Here is a 17,742-nt window from a genome sequence, read left to right as displayed (position 1 = left end):
TTCTGATAGTGAGCAATATCCTCTCCAAGTGTAAGACAATCATTATGCTTTTTTATTATTAAATTGTATAGGTACACGTGTTTTTCACATTCAGGAATTTTTTTTCTACTTAAAAAGTCATGCCGTAAAGCAGGTTAGCTCACAAAAGCTCCTTTGTCCTTATGTTACTGACCATATTTAGCAATTTGCTATGAAATTATTTACTTTTTTGCTGGTCACACTGTATTTACGGTGATTTAAATTTCAAACTAGGTCCCTAATAACCTCATAGAAAATAGATTTATGAATATTGTTTCAGATGTGTAGATCTAAACAAGATCTTCAAATATGATGGCATTATGTAAAAAAGAACAGCTATGGAATAAGAAATAATGACGCACATTTTCTTTCCTGTTTTTATTAAAACCCATCACAGAGATATATACATTTAAATAAATTAGATGGCATAGTAAATATTCAGATGATATTCAAAGTGGTGCTAAAATACCACTGATGTGTGCCTGAGTCTTTTTTCTTCTAGTAAATGTGGAGCTGCCACTCGTTCTTATGTTTGTATACAATCAAGGTTTCAGAAGGAAATCAGACTGGTCCCTACGGTGGACAGTGGAGAGGGACAGTAAGAAGACTGAGCTGTGCACTGAAAGACGTCCCTGAAGACAGCAGCATTCCACTGGAAGCTGGACTGATATGCAAGTTGCAAAATCCTAAAAATGAAATAAAAAATAAAACAAAAGCAAAGAAATACAATGAGCAGACTGTGATATTTGGTTTCAGTCTCCAAAGAGCAACCCCTGGAGCTTGATTCAATTCAACAATAATAAAAAACAGCTTCTAGAAATGTATCAGTTTGGACTGTGGCTGTAAGTGTACCGTGAGGTACTCTATGGTTCACGTTCAGAGGAAACATCTCCCTCTGCTCCGCTGCTGGCGCTGGCGCCCGCTTTCGAGCGCAGAGCTGCCTTCTCTCTGCTGGACTCGGAGGGGCCTTTTGACCATGTTTTTTCTTTCCGCTGCTGTTGTTTCTCTTGTTTGGACAGCTGAAGCATGAAAAAAGGAAGAGAGGCAAACTGGTTTGTGGGTTTATACAGTCCCAAAACAATACATGCTGTAATCAGAACTACAGAATTTACAGTTTCTGTAGAAGATAACGTTTAGGCATGTATTTCACTGCGAATCAAAGCTGGATACCAGTTTAGGGTCTGTAGGGCCGGCAGGAGACTCCAGCTGAATGGTCACAGGTCCATCATTTTGAATGAGTACCTGCATTTTTGCACCAAATTGCCCATCTGCAACACAGTACAAGCTGTGTAAGTTACAACCAACACCAATTCATAGTGAAAAAACAAAAACAAAAAATTATGTTTTTAGCATTTTCAATTAGGTATATAAATTATTTTTTTTATTCTATACTGATTTAGTAATTTTAATTCAAGTGAATATGTATATATTCATAAATCTTTCAGATAAATCTCTTTTACTGGGATTCTGCTTAGTCTGTCATCAGGTATACAATTATTAAACTAAATAGTCAAAAAACAACTTTAAAAAATATATATTTTATTTAGTATTTTATATTAATGACACTTGTATATAAAATAATATTAAAAGTAATTTATACATTCAGTAAAAATCAGATTAGCAAATGCTTCCATTTATTTCCCTAAACAAGCACTGGCTGATATTTATTAATTTAGTCATTTTAATACAGTCATTCTTAAACACAGTAAGTGATCCATTTTTTATTATTAATAAATTAAATGAAGAACCACTGTTCAACTGTCTTCTTACTGCAAAAGAAAAAAGAAAAAACATTTCTAAATCACTGTTCGATTGATGTATCAGTGACTTTTGAAAGATGAACATTTTTAATCATATTCACCATCAACACACAAAAACACTGGAAAGGTCTCCTTTGTGTTCTACAGGTTTGGAATCACACATGTAAGTGAAAAGGTCATTTTTGGAAAACTATCTATTTAATGCAGCAAATACCTTAAACAACGAACGAACACATCCTAATCAGAAGAATGAAACCCTCAACAGTCAGCTCACCTTTGATGAGCTCTGCTTTATAGGCTTCCCTCAGCTGCTCCAGCATGTTGTTGTAGAAGGGCTGGGCCAGTTCAGTCGGCATGGCAGAGTGGAAGTCCGGCTTATTTCCCTTGAGGATACACTGCAGAGTGAACTGACTCACACACAACACCTCCAGCTCTCTGTCCATCACGCTGCGGCTCCAGGCACGGCCGTTCTCGTCCTCAAACAGACGCAAGTTAAGAATCTTACGTACCCTGATAAACAACATCATACAGATCAGACATACAGAAAATATTTGATATGGTCACTGTAAGCAGCATGGCAAAATGAAACGAGCAGCACAAACATTCTTCAAAACATCTCTTCGTGTTCCATCGAATAAGCAAATACATTTGAAAAACAAGAGAACATGAGCATATAATCAGCACATAAAAATCATCTCCGAATCAAAATGATAAAATCAAAACTTGAAAAAAAATGATTAAAACACATCTTCTAAATCACGCAAATAAATCACATTTTAAAATATACTAAAACAAAAAATGGCATATTTTAAATTGTATTAGGCTAACAGTTCACATTCAATTTTTGATCAAATAAATTTAGCTTTAACGGAAAGATCACACATGATAATTAAGATCTGTGTGTAAATATGTACTTCACTTTGTTTGAGGATGAATCCTGCAAGCCTGGTTTTATGAATGAAATATCTGATCTATAAAAAAAATAGACCCTGGTTTTATAATACTACTATTAAATATACTAATACACATTATTACTATATCTGATGTTGTTATAATACATTGGTATTGATGTTATTATATTACGTATGGTCTCCCTGGCAAAACTGCCTTTTGGCCAGACATCAGTAGTACTTACATGTAGTCAACATCCTTCTGCGTGTCCTCCACTGAGATGCCAAGCAAGACGCAGAGTCCTCTGCCAATGGAGCTGATCTGCTCCTCCCCAACTGCGTGAATGACGTCACCGTACAGTAAAGAGAGCGTGACTCGAGCTGCGTGCTTAACATGATACTTACTGCTGATCTCAACAGTTTTAGATCGACATCTGTGTATATTTTAAATTGCACATTTCAAATGCGGTTAATAGGACAGCAACGTCACTGTGAAGCTGTTAAAGCATGGCGCGCGCATGACAGCAGTGTACAGTGTACAGTACAGTCATGCCTGTAGCCGCTTTCATTTTCATTTCAACACATTCACCGAGAGTTTAACAAGGAGCGATCAGCTGACAGCAGGATTTATTGTGAAATGTGTGAATTTTGTGCCGTACCTGTTACGCTTGACTTCGTTACTCTTTGAATGATCGCCTTCATTGTTTTGGTCTCCAATCATGTGTAACACTCGAACACTTTGATCTTCCGGTTTCTGCGAAGCCCCGCCCCTTTCAGCGGCTGCGCACTGGCGCAGTAAACCATTTCAGGTAAATACTTGTATTTTTAAAAATGTATTAATTACCTTAAAATATATCCCTGATTGTATTTTATTTAATTGGGTACTGAAGCAGCATTCAAAATTTGTATTAAATTTGTGTTTATAGTTTTAAGGACCTTACTATTATTCACAAATGTGTAAAGTAGTAATGGTATGTGTAGATGCGGCCAAACATTTGACTGGTAGTGTAATTCACAGCCTGTCAACACCACCCTGTCTATAAACCTGTTTCGTCTCTTTACTAGTAAGTGCCAATTAACATGATTCAAAAACAAAACCCCCAAAATATTACATAAACTTTAAAAATACATTTCAATAAACACACCAACAGAAGTGTATCAAAGTTGTATTTTCTGGTTTCTAGAAAAGAAACTACATTTATTACAAAGTTTTTCACATTACATGACATTAGTTGATGGACTGGAGTGGTGTGGATTATTGAGATGATTTTATAAGCAGTTTGGACTCTCAATCTGACGGCACCCATTCACTGCAAAGGATCCATTGCGGATCATCTGTTCCGATGAAGACACAAAATCATCTGCATCTTTGATGTACCTCTCAGTACATTTTCCCTTTTTGGGTGAACTATTCCTTTAACACAGAGGCTGTGAACACAATACACCTCTTTAGATGTGTTGCTTATCTCAAAAGACAATCATCAAAATATTTTATTTACGTAGCCAGGGAACTTAATTGCCTCTTTAATACTTCAAATTAAAACATTAAACCATAACATTTAATATTCTCTTCAATAAAAAAATCAAACAAACACACATAACATTTTCTTCACTAAATCAAGCAATCAAAAAAAAAAACAACTCACATAAAAAAAAAAAAAAAAAAACAAAAAAAAAAAAAAAAAAAACTAAAAAAAAAAAAAAAAAAAAAAAAAAAAAAAAAAAAAAAAAAAAAAAAAAAAAAAAAAAAAAAAAAAAAAAAAAAATTTGCTTCGTCTTGTTTTTGACTCTCTGTAGAACTTCCATAAGAAGATTTGATGAAGTTTAAAAGCATTGTGGTATATGGCACTGAATCATCTTTATAGATAATTGTGGTCCGAGTGTGCTTTGTTTCATATATCTTCACATTAGGTCTGTTGTCTTCGATGACCTTTTCAACTAAAAAAACAAAACAAAACATTATGTGCAACACATTTGCAGTTCTGAAATTGACACAACATTGTCATTTATTTAGTATATAAACTCCCACAGTGTTTTTTTTAAGCTTCTAGGATACATTCAAAATGTCTGTAGAGTAACTGAACACTCGGTGCATATGACAGCTGAACCTATTATTATATTAACTATTATAATTCACCTTTAGCTTTGTCGTCTCCGAGCGTGTATTTGTAATATGCGTAACCAAGCATGGTCCAAACACCAACAGCGTAGACCAGTGACGCATTCCGGTTCCACTTTACAGGATCTATCTTCATATCTGCAATTTAATGTCAAAAATGTAGGACATTAAATTGTTGTCACGTGCTTCTTCTTCTTCTTAAACAGCGGTTGGCATCCAGTTTATTGGTACAGTACCACCACCTTCTGTTCCGGAGAGTGGATCAAACAGTAGGTTCACGTCACCTTTTACCATAGACAGTAAAAGAAAGCCTTTTACATCTTTATCTTGCCACATATTTGTTTTTCTTTTTTTTTTCAAATTATTTTTTGTCACTTCCTTGTTAGAGAAGTGACCAGTCAGAACGAGTTCCTTAAAATAATACCTCTAAAAAAGACGACTTCTCGCTATTATTTCAAATATTAATTCAAGTAAATTCAAATACTACTTAAATGCAATTCTTTAGTAATTGATTGAGTAGTAAATAAAAGCATGATGATCACTTGGTATCCGTTACTTTTCTCAGCGCTGGCCAAAAGGAACTGGATTGGATTTATTTGCATGTCAGATATCAATCTTTGCTATTATTAATAAATAATAATAATAATAATAATAATAATAGAGTTCAGTCACCAAAACGTCCTTAGATTTGAATGGGAGTTAATCTTTTAATGAATGGGAGCTAATCTTTTAATGTCCACTAAAGGGGGCGCCAGATCCCACTAAACTGAAGTCTTTGAGCAATCGCAAAGACTGTTTCATGTCCATTTTGCGCCCTCCTTTATTCTTTCGTTTCGATTAAAGACTTTTTAAAGCACCTGTAGTCCATAACTTTACATAATGCAAGCTACTCACCTGTAATTGTAATTAATAGCTTAAGATATTGTAATGATGTTCTATAATAACATTTTTAGGATATTGTTAAAAAAGAAACCAAAATAATGTTGGCTTGGCAACAAGCCAACATACTGTTATGCTATTTAAACTTATTTTTATTTTTTTTATTATTATTATTCTTCTGAGACAGAATTCCAAACGCTACTCCTCCTAGGGCTTTTAAGCCACAAGCCCCAAACTCGGCAGACACCTGCGGGATATAGCGGTGCTGGTTGCTATATCTTTTTAGACTGATCAGACTTACAGTTTATTTATTATTAATTTTTATAAATCAGAAATCTCCCATAGACTCCCATTATCTGAGAAAAATTGCGCCCCTACAGGAGCAATTCCCGGGACTGAGGGAGGAGTCTGCCATAGTTTCACTTTTAAATCGGTTAAAAATAAGAATAAATACATGAATTTATTTCACTCTGACAAGCTAAACCAACATATTTGAATATTACAGGGGTCAGGGCTTATTAAAAATGTATATCTGGCCACAGAACAGAGAGAAAGACGAGAGAGAATTCACCGCTCCGTTCAGCGAGTGGTCTCACAGCTGGCTCACAACAAACGAATTTATTCTTGTTTAAGACCTTTTAAAAATAAAATATTACAGCGATTGCACACAATCCACCCATTAGAACAAACCAAGAGCTAAAAGAGGGTGTTTTTGAGCTGTTGAATTTTGAAAATGAACGATTTGCGTCAGCTCTTTTGACAGCGCGAGCCCGCGCGGCTTCTCCTGCACTCGCACTACGAGCTCACAAGAAACGAATTTATTCCTGTTTAAGACCTTATAAAAATAAAATATTACAGCGATTGCACACAATCCACCCATTAGAACACCCCAAGAGCTAAAAGCGGGTATTTTGGGGCTGTTGAAGTGTGGAAAATGAAGGATTTGCGTCATCTATTTTGACAACGCGAGACCTCGCGGCTCCACAACGACCTCACAACAAACGAGTTCATTCCTGTTTAAGACCTTTTAAAAATAAAATATTACAGCGATTGCACACAATCCACCCATTAGAACAAACCAAGAGCTAAAAGTGGGTGTTTTTCAGCTGTTGAAGTGTGGAAAATGAAGGATTTGCGTAAGCTCTTTTGACAGCGCGAGACGGCGCGGCTTCTCGTGCAATGACACAACGAGCTCGCAAGAAACAAATTTATTCTTGTTTAAGACCTTTTAAAAAATAAAATATTACAGCGATTGCACACAATCCACCCATTAGAACAAACCAAGAGCTTAAAGTGGGTGTTTTTCAGCTGTTGACGTTTGAAAATGAACGATTTGCATCAGCTCTTTTGACAGCGCGAGACGGCGGGGCTTCTCGTGCAGTCGCAATACGAGCTCACAACAAACGAGTTTATTCTTGCTTAAGACCTTATAAAAATAAAATATTACAGCGATTGCACACAATCCACCCATTAGAACAAACCAAGAGCTAAAAGTGGGTGTTTTTAAGCTGTTGAAGTGTGGAAAATGAAGGATTTGCGTCAGCTCTTTTGACAGCGCGATACGGCGCGGCTTCTCGTGCACTGACACAACGAGCTCACAAGAAACGAATTTATTCTTGTTTAAGACCTTTTAAAAATAAAATATTGCAGCGATTGCACACAATCCACCCATTAGAACAAACCAAGAGCTAAAAGTGGGTGTTTTTCAGCTGTTTAAGTGTGGAAAATGAAGGATTTGCGTCATCTATTTTGACAACGCGAGACCGCGGGGCTTCACAACGACCTCACAACAAACGACTTTATTCCTGTTTAAGACCTTTTAAAAATAAAATATTACAGCGATTGCACACAATCCACCCATGAGAACACACCAACGGCTAAATTCAGATTTTTTGTGAGCTGGTATATTGTGAAATTGAATGATTTGCAGCAGCCTCTCTGACGGCTCGAGACTTCAACACTGGCATGGGGAAAAAGGTCTACATACTGAAACTACAGCCTTTTACATTAAAACACTCCAGCGAATCAGTACAAAACAATTAGAAGAATATATTAAAGATATTAAAATGAGTGCTTGTGAGATATTTTTTTGTCTTAGGCCAGAAAAAGACTGCATCGATCTCTCGAGTTACATATGACGCTGATTCTGGCTTTTCGCTGCAAGAACGGACAAATCATTCGTCTTGGCAGCTTTTTTTTGTATGTCTATATTTTGTATTGTCAATAGTAAATATTATGAAAACAATAACTGTTGTTATTTTGTCATCATTATATAGTTTATGTATTATTATTGCAAAATACAATTTAGCAACTCACATAGTTATCATTCATCACTGCTTAAAAATGTAAGTTGAAAAATAAACTCTTAAAGCATGAAATAAGATACAGAATCAGTAAATTCGATTTTAATGTGGGTAAATTATCAGTGAACTAATCATTAAATATTTGTAATCATTCATAAAATATTGGACCCTTTCATAATGATGTTGTTCAGAAATGAAGGCCACAATGCTAATGTTGTCCACACGATGGCGCCACAGGACAGAAAATACTTCAATATATGTTCACAGATTTTAAAATGTTCCATTTATGTGCATAAATATAAAATGCATATACATGCATTCTATTTTCATAAACTTTAATAAAGCCCAATATAGTATTTATGCAAAAACTGTAAATCTCCTAAGTACCATTACGTTTTTTTTTCATTTGAATAGTATTGACAACATATTTCTCAAGTTATCACACATAAAGTGAAGAAAAGAAACTATATTACTTATCTATTTTTCATATCTATTCTCACCTTGACTTAAACCACATTGTTTCTTTTACCTTCTGTGTTCTTGCCTACAACACTTCAGTTAGATGACTGGGAAATAGCAAACAGGGGAAAAAGGCATGACTTATTTTGCATACAGCTAGCCAAACCTGTTGAAACTGTTGTCATAGCCAAGGCTTTTTATTGGAACAGAAAACAGCAAGGGTCCATAGAAAAATACTGTTGGAAGTTTTTTTTTTTTCCACCAAGGCAGCTCAAGAAGGTTGGACACACAAGTACAGTGGCTCTTTTGGCCCAAGGCCAAGCCAACATCAAAGTTAGTTCACTAACTTTACATTCTAGTTATAGATAGATATTGTTAAAAAAGAAACCAAATTAGGTGTCCACATACTTATATTTTATAAATAAATAAATAAAAAATTTTTATGGTAGACAAATAACAAATCATATTGTGAACTTTACAGTTACAAATAATGTGCATAAGTACAAATTGTTTTTTATTTTAATGTTAATGATTCCACATTTCATCAGACATAAAATCCTGATATAAATAGGTACAAATGCCTCAGTCATGCTGATTTGTAATGTTTTATTTTAGATTCAAGGTGCTCAGCCTCGTCTTTACCTTTGAAATGAAGTAAACCTATAAGAGATTTTCACTATAAATAGTATGCATAGTATTAGTTCATAATTGTAGATCAAGATATAACTGGAATGTGGGTCACAAGTCACATTTAAATTCTTTACATACAACATTCATTTAGTTACAGGACTGGAGGGAAAGGACTATAGAATACTGTTTCTCCCCGCAAGTGAGCAGATCACAGGTACAGTTTATGAAAGTGATTAGACTGTCGATCTGTGCAATACAAAAAAAAGAACACAAATAAGAGGATTCTGGCAAATAAGCATTAACAGGAATTTCAGTCTAGACATGCTTGGGAAAGAGCGACACAAGCAACACGATGGCAGAAAACATTTTCTCTTTGGGAAATCAGATGTTAGTTATTAAGGTTTAACATGTAACACTTTCTGTTAGACACAAACTAACCTCAGTTAATTAAATAAGCAAACAAACATGACAGACAAATCATAATTACTTGCGTAGATGAGAATTAGAAAACATCTAACAACCGTTTCTCTGGAGGACCTCCTAAACAAACACAGAGATGCACTTTGTTGTATCAAGGTTGGATATGGAAGTTTTTCCAGAAGATTAGGTCAAAAGTCCATTTCTTCAACACTCTAAATGTACATCCTTCACTGATCTTCTGCAGAAAGTTTACGCGGCACTGGAAACAGCCAGTTTCTTGAGATGATCCATAAAAACTTGCAGACTGACGTCGTCTGTGAGGATTGGTGCTCCGGACTCCTACAAGGAGGAGATATAATATTAGAGATCAGGCATTCCTGTCAACACTGAATGCATTTCAAGCACCTAAGAACACATAACGAACATAACCCGCCGTCAGAACTAAAGGTGTGTACCTGGCCCCAGGCGTAGAGGTTGTTGTGGGTCTGGGAGGGGTTGACTTTGGAGAGGAGGAAGCGGGCCTGTGAACCTCCGTGCTCGGTGTCGATGTATCTGGGCATGGGGAAGCGTGTCTGCAAGATCTCCTGCGCGTCATCCAGAGGAGCCTGAAGCAGCTGCTTGAAGTTCTCATACTCTGCCATCTCCTGGTATCCAGCCTTCCTCCACTGAGCGATAGTCTGTGAAGATGAGAATAACACCATCACTAAACTGACCTCAGACAAACACCATTTCACATTTGAGGAACCGATGAAAATAACAGTTCTGATCCAAAATCTAGTGAGCTGCAACAAAGCACTTGATTCGTACCTCTCCGTGGTAAATCACCAACTGGAAGAAGGTGTCCATCAACAGAATGCGATCAGGAAGGATGCTGCTGCTGTCCAGGAGAACGGGCTACAAAACCAGACAAATACTAGATGAGTACAAGCTGAATTACATAACATTCCGTATTATAATGTTGCATGGACGGGTCTCAAATCACCTCTGGAGGGCCGTAGAAAGAGTAGGAGTAGAGGATGGGCTGTATCATTATGAGCGACTGCGTCAGATCCTGACGCACGAAATGATGCCTGTAGTAGGACGACTCATCCGGACTGTTATTGAACACCTGCAGGAATGGGGATCTCCTCAAGTGGAACATGAACTGTTAAGAAAATAGACGAGTATTAATTTCGGAAATGTGATATTCTCATACAGGTTTTTAATCATACAGTACAACCTCAAAATAAATCATGCATCATTTATGTATTTAAACAGGCACACATTCAATTGCAAAACAGTGTAACTGCAAGTTTGAACTATTCAAGGCATGATTTATTCAATATATACTTATGTACTGACTTTGATATGTACTAATATATCAATAAATGCAATTAAACCCAAAATATAGGATTTTGCTGATGTGATTATTAAACAGGCTACAAGATTTTACTATGAATTAAATGTTGGGTATTTAGGCATAATTTTTGCTACATTTGTGCATAATGTAGGACTCATTTTAATTATAAATACACCATGACTCTTAATTTGAAAGGTCTTTTGTTTTAGTACTTCTGGCAGCTCACTCAAAAAGATAAAACATAAATAATGCAATAAAAATATAGATTAGATATGCACTTTGACACCATCATCTATAACATATTAGAATATAAACACCATAATGTAAAAATGTATTATAACCTATCACAAATATAAGAGTTTATGTTTTACCTGTGGGTACAGTGAGAGAGATTCAGACAGTCTGAAGGAGTTTTGATCATCTTTATTGAACTGGCCAAACTTCTGACACTGAAACCAAACAACAAACACAAAAGTTGAGTTTGACGCAACTTCTACGTCATTATTATAATGATAATGGTTCAATGATTTGCATTATTGCCTCTTCTGAATGGAGGCATTGACCTACATTTGCTTCTGAATAGCTGTGATACTCACCAAGCGAATGAGCTGCCTGTCTAGCCAGCGGAGAACGTCAGGCCCTTCCTCTGACTCCGCCCTGAAAACGCCGAGCCGGGCCATGAGAACGGCAGAGGCCTCCTGATCAAATGACGACTCGATATGCTGGATCTGGGACTGTGCGTCAGCCCAACTAGGTGTGACAACAGAAAGAACCGGTTTGTCGAGAACAAATGACGCACAAATTGAACACTCAAGAATTTGACTACTGAAGAGCTACTCAGGGCTTAAACTACACATATTTACGCAGCTAAATCTATTTTGAGCTACCGCAAACACAAATAGCACATGGAAACATGAGATATGTTGACTTTAGATAACCTTTTTGTACCACATCAAAGTTGATATTAACAAAGGAGAATCTTATGAATGAAAAGAACCAACCAAGGCCTTGATTTTAATATGATATCGACTGGTTGAAAGCTGAAGCTAAGACTCACTTCCTGGCAATGGTGGTGACACGGATCCGCCGCTGTGTGTTTGAATGCTGGTACTGTGTAACAAACTGGACAGCTCCTCTTCCACCTTGAGGAACTGGGGCGTTGTGCTACGAAAATATAACATACCAGTGTCATTGATACATCAATGTAAATATAAGCTCTCACACCCAACTGCATATACAATAGAAATTATAATTATATAACAATATACCTGATTTACTACTTCAAAATACATGGCCAAGGTGGTGGCAGGTGTGAGACTACAAATCTTCCACTGACATGTTCCTCCAACACCCATTTCCTGTGAAAAAAACGAGACATTCTCACATATGTGTCCAGATGTGTGAAGTCCTGTTTGGAATCCATTGCAGAAGCGGGCATGAAATGGGAAGTTACATGCTTGGGACTTACATTGTCTGAAACACAGGGTCCTTTGGTGTTGAGAGACACACATGGCCCGATCGCACCAGATATCTTCAGCTCTCTTGAGGTCTGAGAAGATGGGTAATGTCATGATTTACAACTACTGTTCAAAAGTTTGGGGTTGGCAGGATATTGCAAGGTATTTGAAGTCCAACTCTTTTACCTTCACTTCCAAAGTACCACCAAAAGCCATGCGAAACTCTCCATTGTAGTCTTTGCTGAAGACTCTTTGGAAGGTCTGCTTGAAAAGTGACGTGTTGAAGGAATCGCCCATGACAATGTGGCCCCTAAAACAGAACAAGAAATATTTTGGAAATGTATCATATTTCACTTGAATTACTTGGCGTCAAAGAAACAAGACGTTGATATTGTGTAGATACCCTGTGAGGTTGGATAGACATTTCATCTCTAGCAGTCCCGTCTGATCCAGCGCACAGGCGTAGATGTCGACGCTGTGTCCGTTTACTGCTGCACGGTTTGCCAGAGCCTCGTAATACTACATACACATCAAAAGAAGTTCTTAATTAGCCTTTCACAAATTAAACCGGAAAATCATAAACGTAAAGAATTCATCAACAGATCGTTATAACTAAAATCTGTAATCACCTTAGTGGCCTTCTTCAGATGGCGAGCGTTGTCTTTCTGGATGTCGTGCCAGGAGCGGATGGGGGTCTTCAGTTCATCTCCCACCACCATGCCGGGCCCCTGTGTTGGGGGGCCACCAGTGAACAGCATCACACGGGCCCCTGTGTTAGGGAAAGTGCCCTACAAATAGAATGACAGAGAGACAATGAATAAAATGCGAAAAACTTGATTTAGTTCATTGTCAAAGTGTATGTTTTAGTATTTTTTCTATCATATTACAAACTTTATTGGTGCCTTTTAAAGGAAATAATGCAGGCTTAAGTTAAATCAGCCATGCTAGACTTATTATCAAACAAACTCAAGAGTGCAGTAGGTAGTCTGTTTCCTATCTTGAGAGTTATGTAAGAGTAATGACTGGCTCGAGTACTAGGTACAACTGTTCTGATATGACATGACAACTGAAGTGGACTTTGAATCTCACAGCCAGCATTTCGGACACGTTGCCAATTTGAACTCACAGCCAGACCAGAGTTATAATGAAAGGAGAAAAATCTCTGCAGGAATACTCAGGGTACTGAACACATGCAACAGCAAAACTGTGCATTTTTTCATGAGTGAGTTTTATCCATTCATCCAGCTTTTTAAATTCTCTCCTATCTCTCTTTGGTCAAATTTTATGCCATAAAAGATGAGCTTTTAAATGAATAACGTCCTGGCTATACCTCCAGTAGTCCAATAGCAATAGAAAGGGCGATGCCCGTGGAACGGAGAGGTCTCTTCCCCTGAGGAACAGGCCAGGGGTCTCTCTGCAACTCCCCCAGAAGGTCGGTCAGGTTCATGTCTACTGCTTGCACAGGCTGCAGAAATCTAAAACAGGTGCAAAGAAAATAGCAAATAAGCACAACGGCCTTCAAGTAAATCATTTTCTTGAGACTCTTATGTAAAAGCCTCTGTTCACTTCTAATGTGCATGATAAGGAGAGTGACGGATGACCATCTCATACATGCAAGAAGCAGCAGCAGCGTCATGAGGGGCCAGTGGTTTGCCTTGCTGTCCAGAGGTGGCTGGCTTCATCAGTCCCAGCATCTCCTGCAAACAGATGACACACCTGATAAATGTAACTGAAAACTCTGCTTTACATGGTCGCTTATTGGCTATTTTATAGATTTAGGAATGGTAAATCAAAACGCAATCACTGACCTGTATCTGTTTGGGCGTGAGCTCTTTTGTGCCGCGGAAGACGTAGCTCTTGGCGATACCTTCGCAGCTCAGCTCATGGATCTGAATCATGCGGCCGAAGGTGATGAGACCCACCAGGGCATTAGGTGGCAACAGACTCAGAGACATCTGAAGGGATTCTTTCAGGGCCTGGAGGTCTTCCTCCTCCAGACATGTGTCCACCACATACAGGAAGATGAGAGGGGTTGGAGGTCCACGCTGAAGAGAAATAAATCAGGTTACATAATGGTAATTCAAATATTACATACTGTATTTAATTCATTTATTTATTCTAATACATTTTAAATAGTAATATATACATTAATGGAGTGAGATGTTTTAAAGAAAAATGAAAAGTTTCAGTAAGGACACTCATAATGTTACAAAAGATTTTGTATTTCAAATCAATTCTGTTCTTTGAACTTTTTATTTATTGAAGTATTTATTGAAGTGTATACAGACTTTTACATTTCAAGAAAAACTATTTAAAAATCCTGTCACTTTTTAAAACACATTGAACACTAGCTTCATGACACAAGCAGCTATCTGTGAGCTAAAGGAGTTACAGTTAATCTATATGTTTGTGCAGTTAAGTATGTCTATGTACAGAACAGAGTACACAGAGTAAATGTAAATTTACCTGCACTATGTACTCAATGGTGGAGAACTGAGGCATTAGTTCTGCAGGCTGATTCACTTCTGAAATGCCAGCGTATGATGGAGGAAACTGTGAAGAAATAGATGAATATTTACTCACAGTGAAAGGTGTGATAGACGTTAGAAAACCAAGACTGAGAATGAGTTTCAGTAATGTATACTCACAGAGTTCCTCTGGAAGCAGAAGTTGCAGGCCCATATCTTAGCTCTGAAGTCCACTTGACTACAAAAGGAAATCAAGTGTTAAAGTTGCTAAACTTGTCAATGACAAAGCCTTTTCTAATGCAAGTCATTAGCACTCAAAGAGAAACAATCATCTTGCTTTTAGTCACAGCGGTTGAAGGAAACAATTAGCAGTTAACTAACCTGATCTAATTAACATAGCAATGATAATGTTGGAAAGTAACACTGTATAGACTCTTTTAACATTTAAAAAGATCTGAAATAATGTAATTAGCAAGTCTGTGGAAATCTAGAGGCAAAGACCAAACCTCCACTTGAGCAAAACACTATTTTACTAACCCTAACATAAAAGGTCAACATCCAAACCAGGCAAAATCAGCTTCACCTAAAACCCTCTAAACCCGCGTTATTGTGTTTATATAATGACAGCAACAGCAATATGATTAAGGACACCAATGTTTAATTTAATAAAAAGGAATTAACTGTTCTTAAGTGTAAGCTGATAATCAAAATGCATTCCAGTCCACCAACTAATCAATAATTCAGATATGCAAATCAAATATCATCATGATATTAATCTACACTGACCACACGCTGTTCAAACACACAGAACTCAACACTGCTTGGAAATGTGATTCAGTCCTTACCAGAGTGGGTTGAGCACGGCTTTACAGTTGGCCCGGCTGCACAGTACCGGCTCGTACTGAACCGGAGGCAGGTCCGGTCTCTCTTTGAGCGGAGTGTAGAGGCAGGAAACAGGAACCACTAGCCGTGTGGCCTCCAGGCGGCTGGAAGGCCAGAGGTTCCAACTGCAGCGTACTCCATCTCGATCTTCGTTCTGTTGGATGAACTCTTGGTAGGTCGACATGACAGTGTGAACTGTGAACGACCAGAAACAGCGAAATGAGTAAACAGTGAGCTGCCAAGTCTTTTTAACCCTAGACCACACCTAATGGGTTGTGTCTCCAAAACTGGACGAGTAGGATAGCAGAGCCTAAAATTAACAGCAAATACTTGAGTGACAGGTACAATTTCACCCATGTCAGCAATGTGAGTAGAAATGCATTCTTTTATGTTTGTTCATAACAGAAGGAATGTTCACGCAACTGTCATCTTTGAACAAAGTCACTTGACATGAGTGGTGACCCTCGCCAAGCCCAAAACGTCATTAAGAGCTTGCGGATCAGAGATATGCGTAGATGTGTTGAGGAGCAAAATCAGATGCTATTTTTGAGCAGAATGTACTACTGCTGGGACACACCTGTCCTAGAATACCAACTGAACTCCAGTCACAGGTTTGCTGACGAAACACATAGCACTTCAAAGTATTAGAAGAGACTTTGGCCTCTGATAACCCTAAATCTGAGGGATCCCTGGACATGCCTGTCCTAAACACTAAAGCATGGCCCAATACCTGTATTGACTGTTTGGTTACACAATGATAGAGTTTCCAGACAGACATGAACTCACTGTTCCCAAAGACATATCAAAAGCCACAAAATAACAAAAACCTGATACAAAATACTAAACGAGTCCAACATATTAAGATATGGTCAGCACACTAGACAACTTAATAACAACTGACTGAAGGGTCTTAAATGCATTACACTGGTGTTAACATATTGATATTAATATATTACTAAACAATGATACACGTTTTAGTCAAAATAAGAGCATCGTCATAACGTCACGCGTATATCTATATTTCAGTGGACAAGCTCGCGCTAGTTAATAACATCACACTCTCAATACACCACAGAAAAAAAGAAAGCAGAGGAAAAGCAAGAAATAAGGCAGTCATATTATTAAAAAAATATAGAATATCCCGAACATTAATGTCAAAACATACTACTAAATGTATCCGTGTAACCCGTACACACACAGTAACATTATCGTTACTGACTTCCGCTGACCTAACGTTAATCCGGGGTCTGTGGGTTTAAATCAAACACATCAACAAACCCCGATTTCATCAGTAGAACACAACGATAGACGTACCTTTTTAATCGACGAGGCTTTAATAAATAAAATATGATAACCGCGATCACACGACCATTGGAAGTGAAAATGACTTCGTCGAGCAGGATTCGTCCGCAGCCGGTTCCTGGAGCTCCGAAGAGTGACGTGTTACTACACACTCAGTGCGCCACGACAGGCTGCTTCCGCGTGACGTCAAAGGAGCGTTCCGCCGCAGTGTCGAATTTCTGCGCGTAGGTGCGCTGAGCGGTTTCTATAGCAGCGTTTGATGCAAATGAGTTCTGCGTAAACACCTGTGATCTCAAATTTCTCACATACTTTTAATACCGACTAAACAATATTTTGACGGGTTGTGAGTCGTAACAATGGTTATATAGGAACGTATTATATTATAATTTATTATATTATAATCAAATTAATATAGATGAAGAGTATGCTATACATATGTTGACCAAGCATTTTTTTTGATCGATTCGTAGTTATAATATAGTAGTAGCCTATAGCCTACACACAATACCGTTGATCTGAGATAACGTAGGCTATTACATTAAAAAATAAAAATAAAAATATACATGTAAAATAGGCTATGCATTAAATTATTACTGAACTCTGTTTGTGAATATTTATGAAATTTATATAGATATTATTAAAAAAGAATGGATGGATGTATAAAGTCACAATACAAAGAATCTTGTTTAATATGTAATTTAATATGTTTCATTAAGGGTCAGGTCAAAGGTCAGAAAAGTGTCATTGAATGTGGCAAAGTTAAATAGTAATTTTTAAAAACGTGTCATTTGACAGTTAATAGGCTATATTTATATT

At 37.3% G+C, this 17,742-nt stretch overlaps 2 protein-coding genes across 3 annotated transcripts; both read right to left on the bottom strand.

Moving 5' to 3' along the window:
• Nucleotides 1-381: 381 nt before the first annotated feature.
• On the bottom strand, nt 382-3,481 carry dtd1 (D-aminoacyl-tRNA deacylase 1). Its single transcript, XM_042725407.1, has 6 exons — nt 3,328-3,481; nt 2,914-3,004; nt 2,053-2,288; nt 1,189-1,286; nt 871-1,037; nt 382-704 (listed from the first exon to the last, which is right to left on the bottom strand). The coding sequence occupies exons 1-5, from the start codon at nt 3,368-3,370 to the stop codon at nt 882-884; spliced, it is 624 nt and encodes a 207-aa protein (XP_042581341.1). The 5' UTR covers nt 3,371-3,481; the 3' UTR covers nt 382-704; nt 871-881.
• A 5,536-nt stretch (nt 3,482-9,017) lies between these two features.
• On the bottom strand, nt 9,018-17,114 carry LOC109048572 (protein transport protein Sec23A-like). Of its 2 annotated transcripts, none has more exons than XM_019066211.2 (19): nt 16,939-17,114; nt 15,588-15,819; nt 14,923-14,980; nt 14,741-14,827; nt 14,083-14,319; nt 13,886-13,971; nt 13,605-13,749; nt 12,904-13,062; nt 12,678-12,793; nt 12,461-12,584; nt 12,286-12,366; nt 12,086-12,175; nt 11,875-11,981; nt 11,414-11,567; nt 11,189-11,266; nt 10,461-10,622; nt 10,286-10,372; nt 9,934-10,155; nt 9,018-9,817 (listed from the first exon to the last, which is right to left on the bottom strand). In XM_019066211.2, the coding sequence occupies exons 2-19, from the start codon at nt 15,806-15,808 to the stop codon at nt 9,728-9,730; spliced, it is 2,304 nt and encodes a 767-aa protein (XP_018921756.1). In that variant the 5' UTR covers nt 15,809-15,819; nt 16,939-17,114; the 3' UTR covers nt 9,018-9,727. The 2 variants fall into 2 exon arrangements, with proteins under 2 accessions (XP_018921756.1, XP_042581340.1); XM_042725406.1 differs by lacking the exon at nt 16,939-17,114 and adding an exon at nt 16,790-16,812.
• Between the last annotated feature and the right edge of the window lie 628 nt (nt 17,115-17,742).

Source organism: Cyprinus carpio, chromosome B6, assembly GCF_018340385.1.
Source record: "Cyprinus carpio isolate SPL01 chromosome B6, ASM1834038v1, whole genome shotgun sequence".
Lineage (NCBI taxonomy): Eukaryota > Metazoa > Chordata > Actinopteri > Cypriniformes > Cyprinidae > Cyprinus > Cyprinus carpio.
The sequence above is the reverse complement of the archived record's forward strand: the minus strand, read 5'-3'. Positions and strand labels throughout refer to the sequence as shown.

What these genes read in the sequence shown, in the direction of transcription:
- dtd1 (XM_042725407.1), bottom strand. Translation starts at nt 3,370, where the DNA reads ATGAAGGCGATCATTCAAAGAGTAACGAAGTCAAGCGTAACAG. An exon ending in CAGAAGGATGTTGACTACAT is followed by an intron (nt 2,289 to 2,913) that starts GTAAGTACTACT and finishes GTTGTTTATCAG; the next exon opens with GGTACGTAAGATTCTTAACT. An exon ending in TAAAGCAGAGCTCATCAAAG is followed by an intron (nt 1,287 to 2,052) that starts GTGAGCTGACTG and finishes ACTGTGTTGCAG; the next exon opens with ATGGGCAATTTGGTGCAAAA.
- LOC109048572 (XM_019066211.2), bottom strand. Translation starts at nt 15,808, where the DNA reads ATGTCGACCTACCAAGAGTTCATCCAACAGAACGAAGATCGAGATGGA. An exon ending in GTCACCACCATTGCCAGGAA is followed by an intron (nt 11,568 to 11,874) that starts GTGAGTCTTAGC and finishes TGTCACACCTAG; the next exon opens with TTGGGCTGACGCACAGTCCC. An exon ending in TGGTGATTTACCACGGAGAG is followed by an intron (nt 10,156 to 10,285) that starts GTACGAATCAAG and finishes TCATCTTCACAG; the next exon opens with ACTATCGCTCAGTGGAGGAA.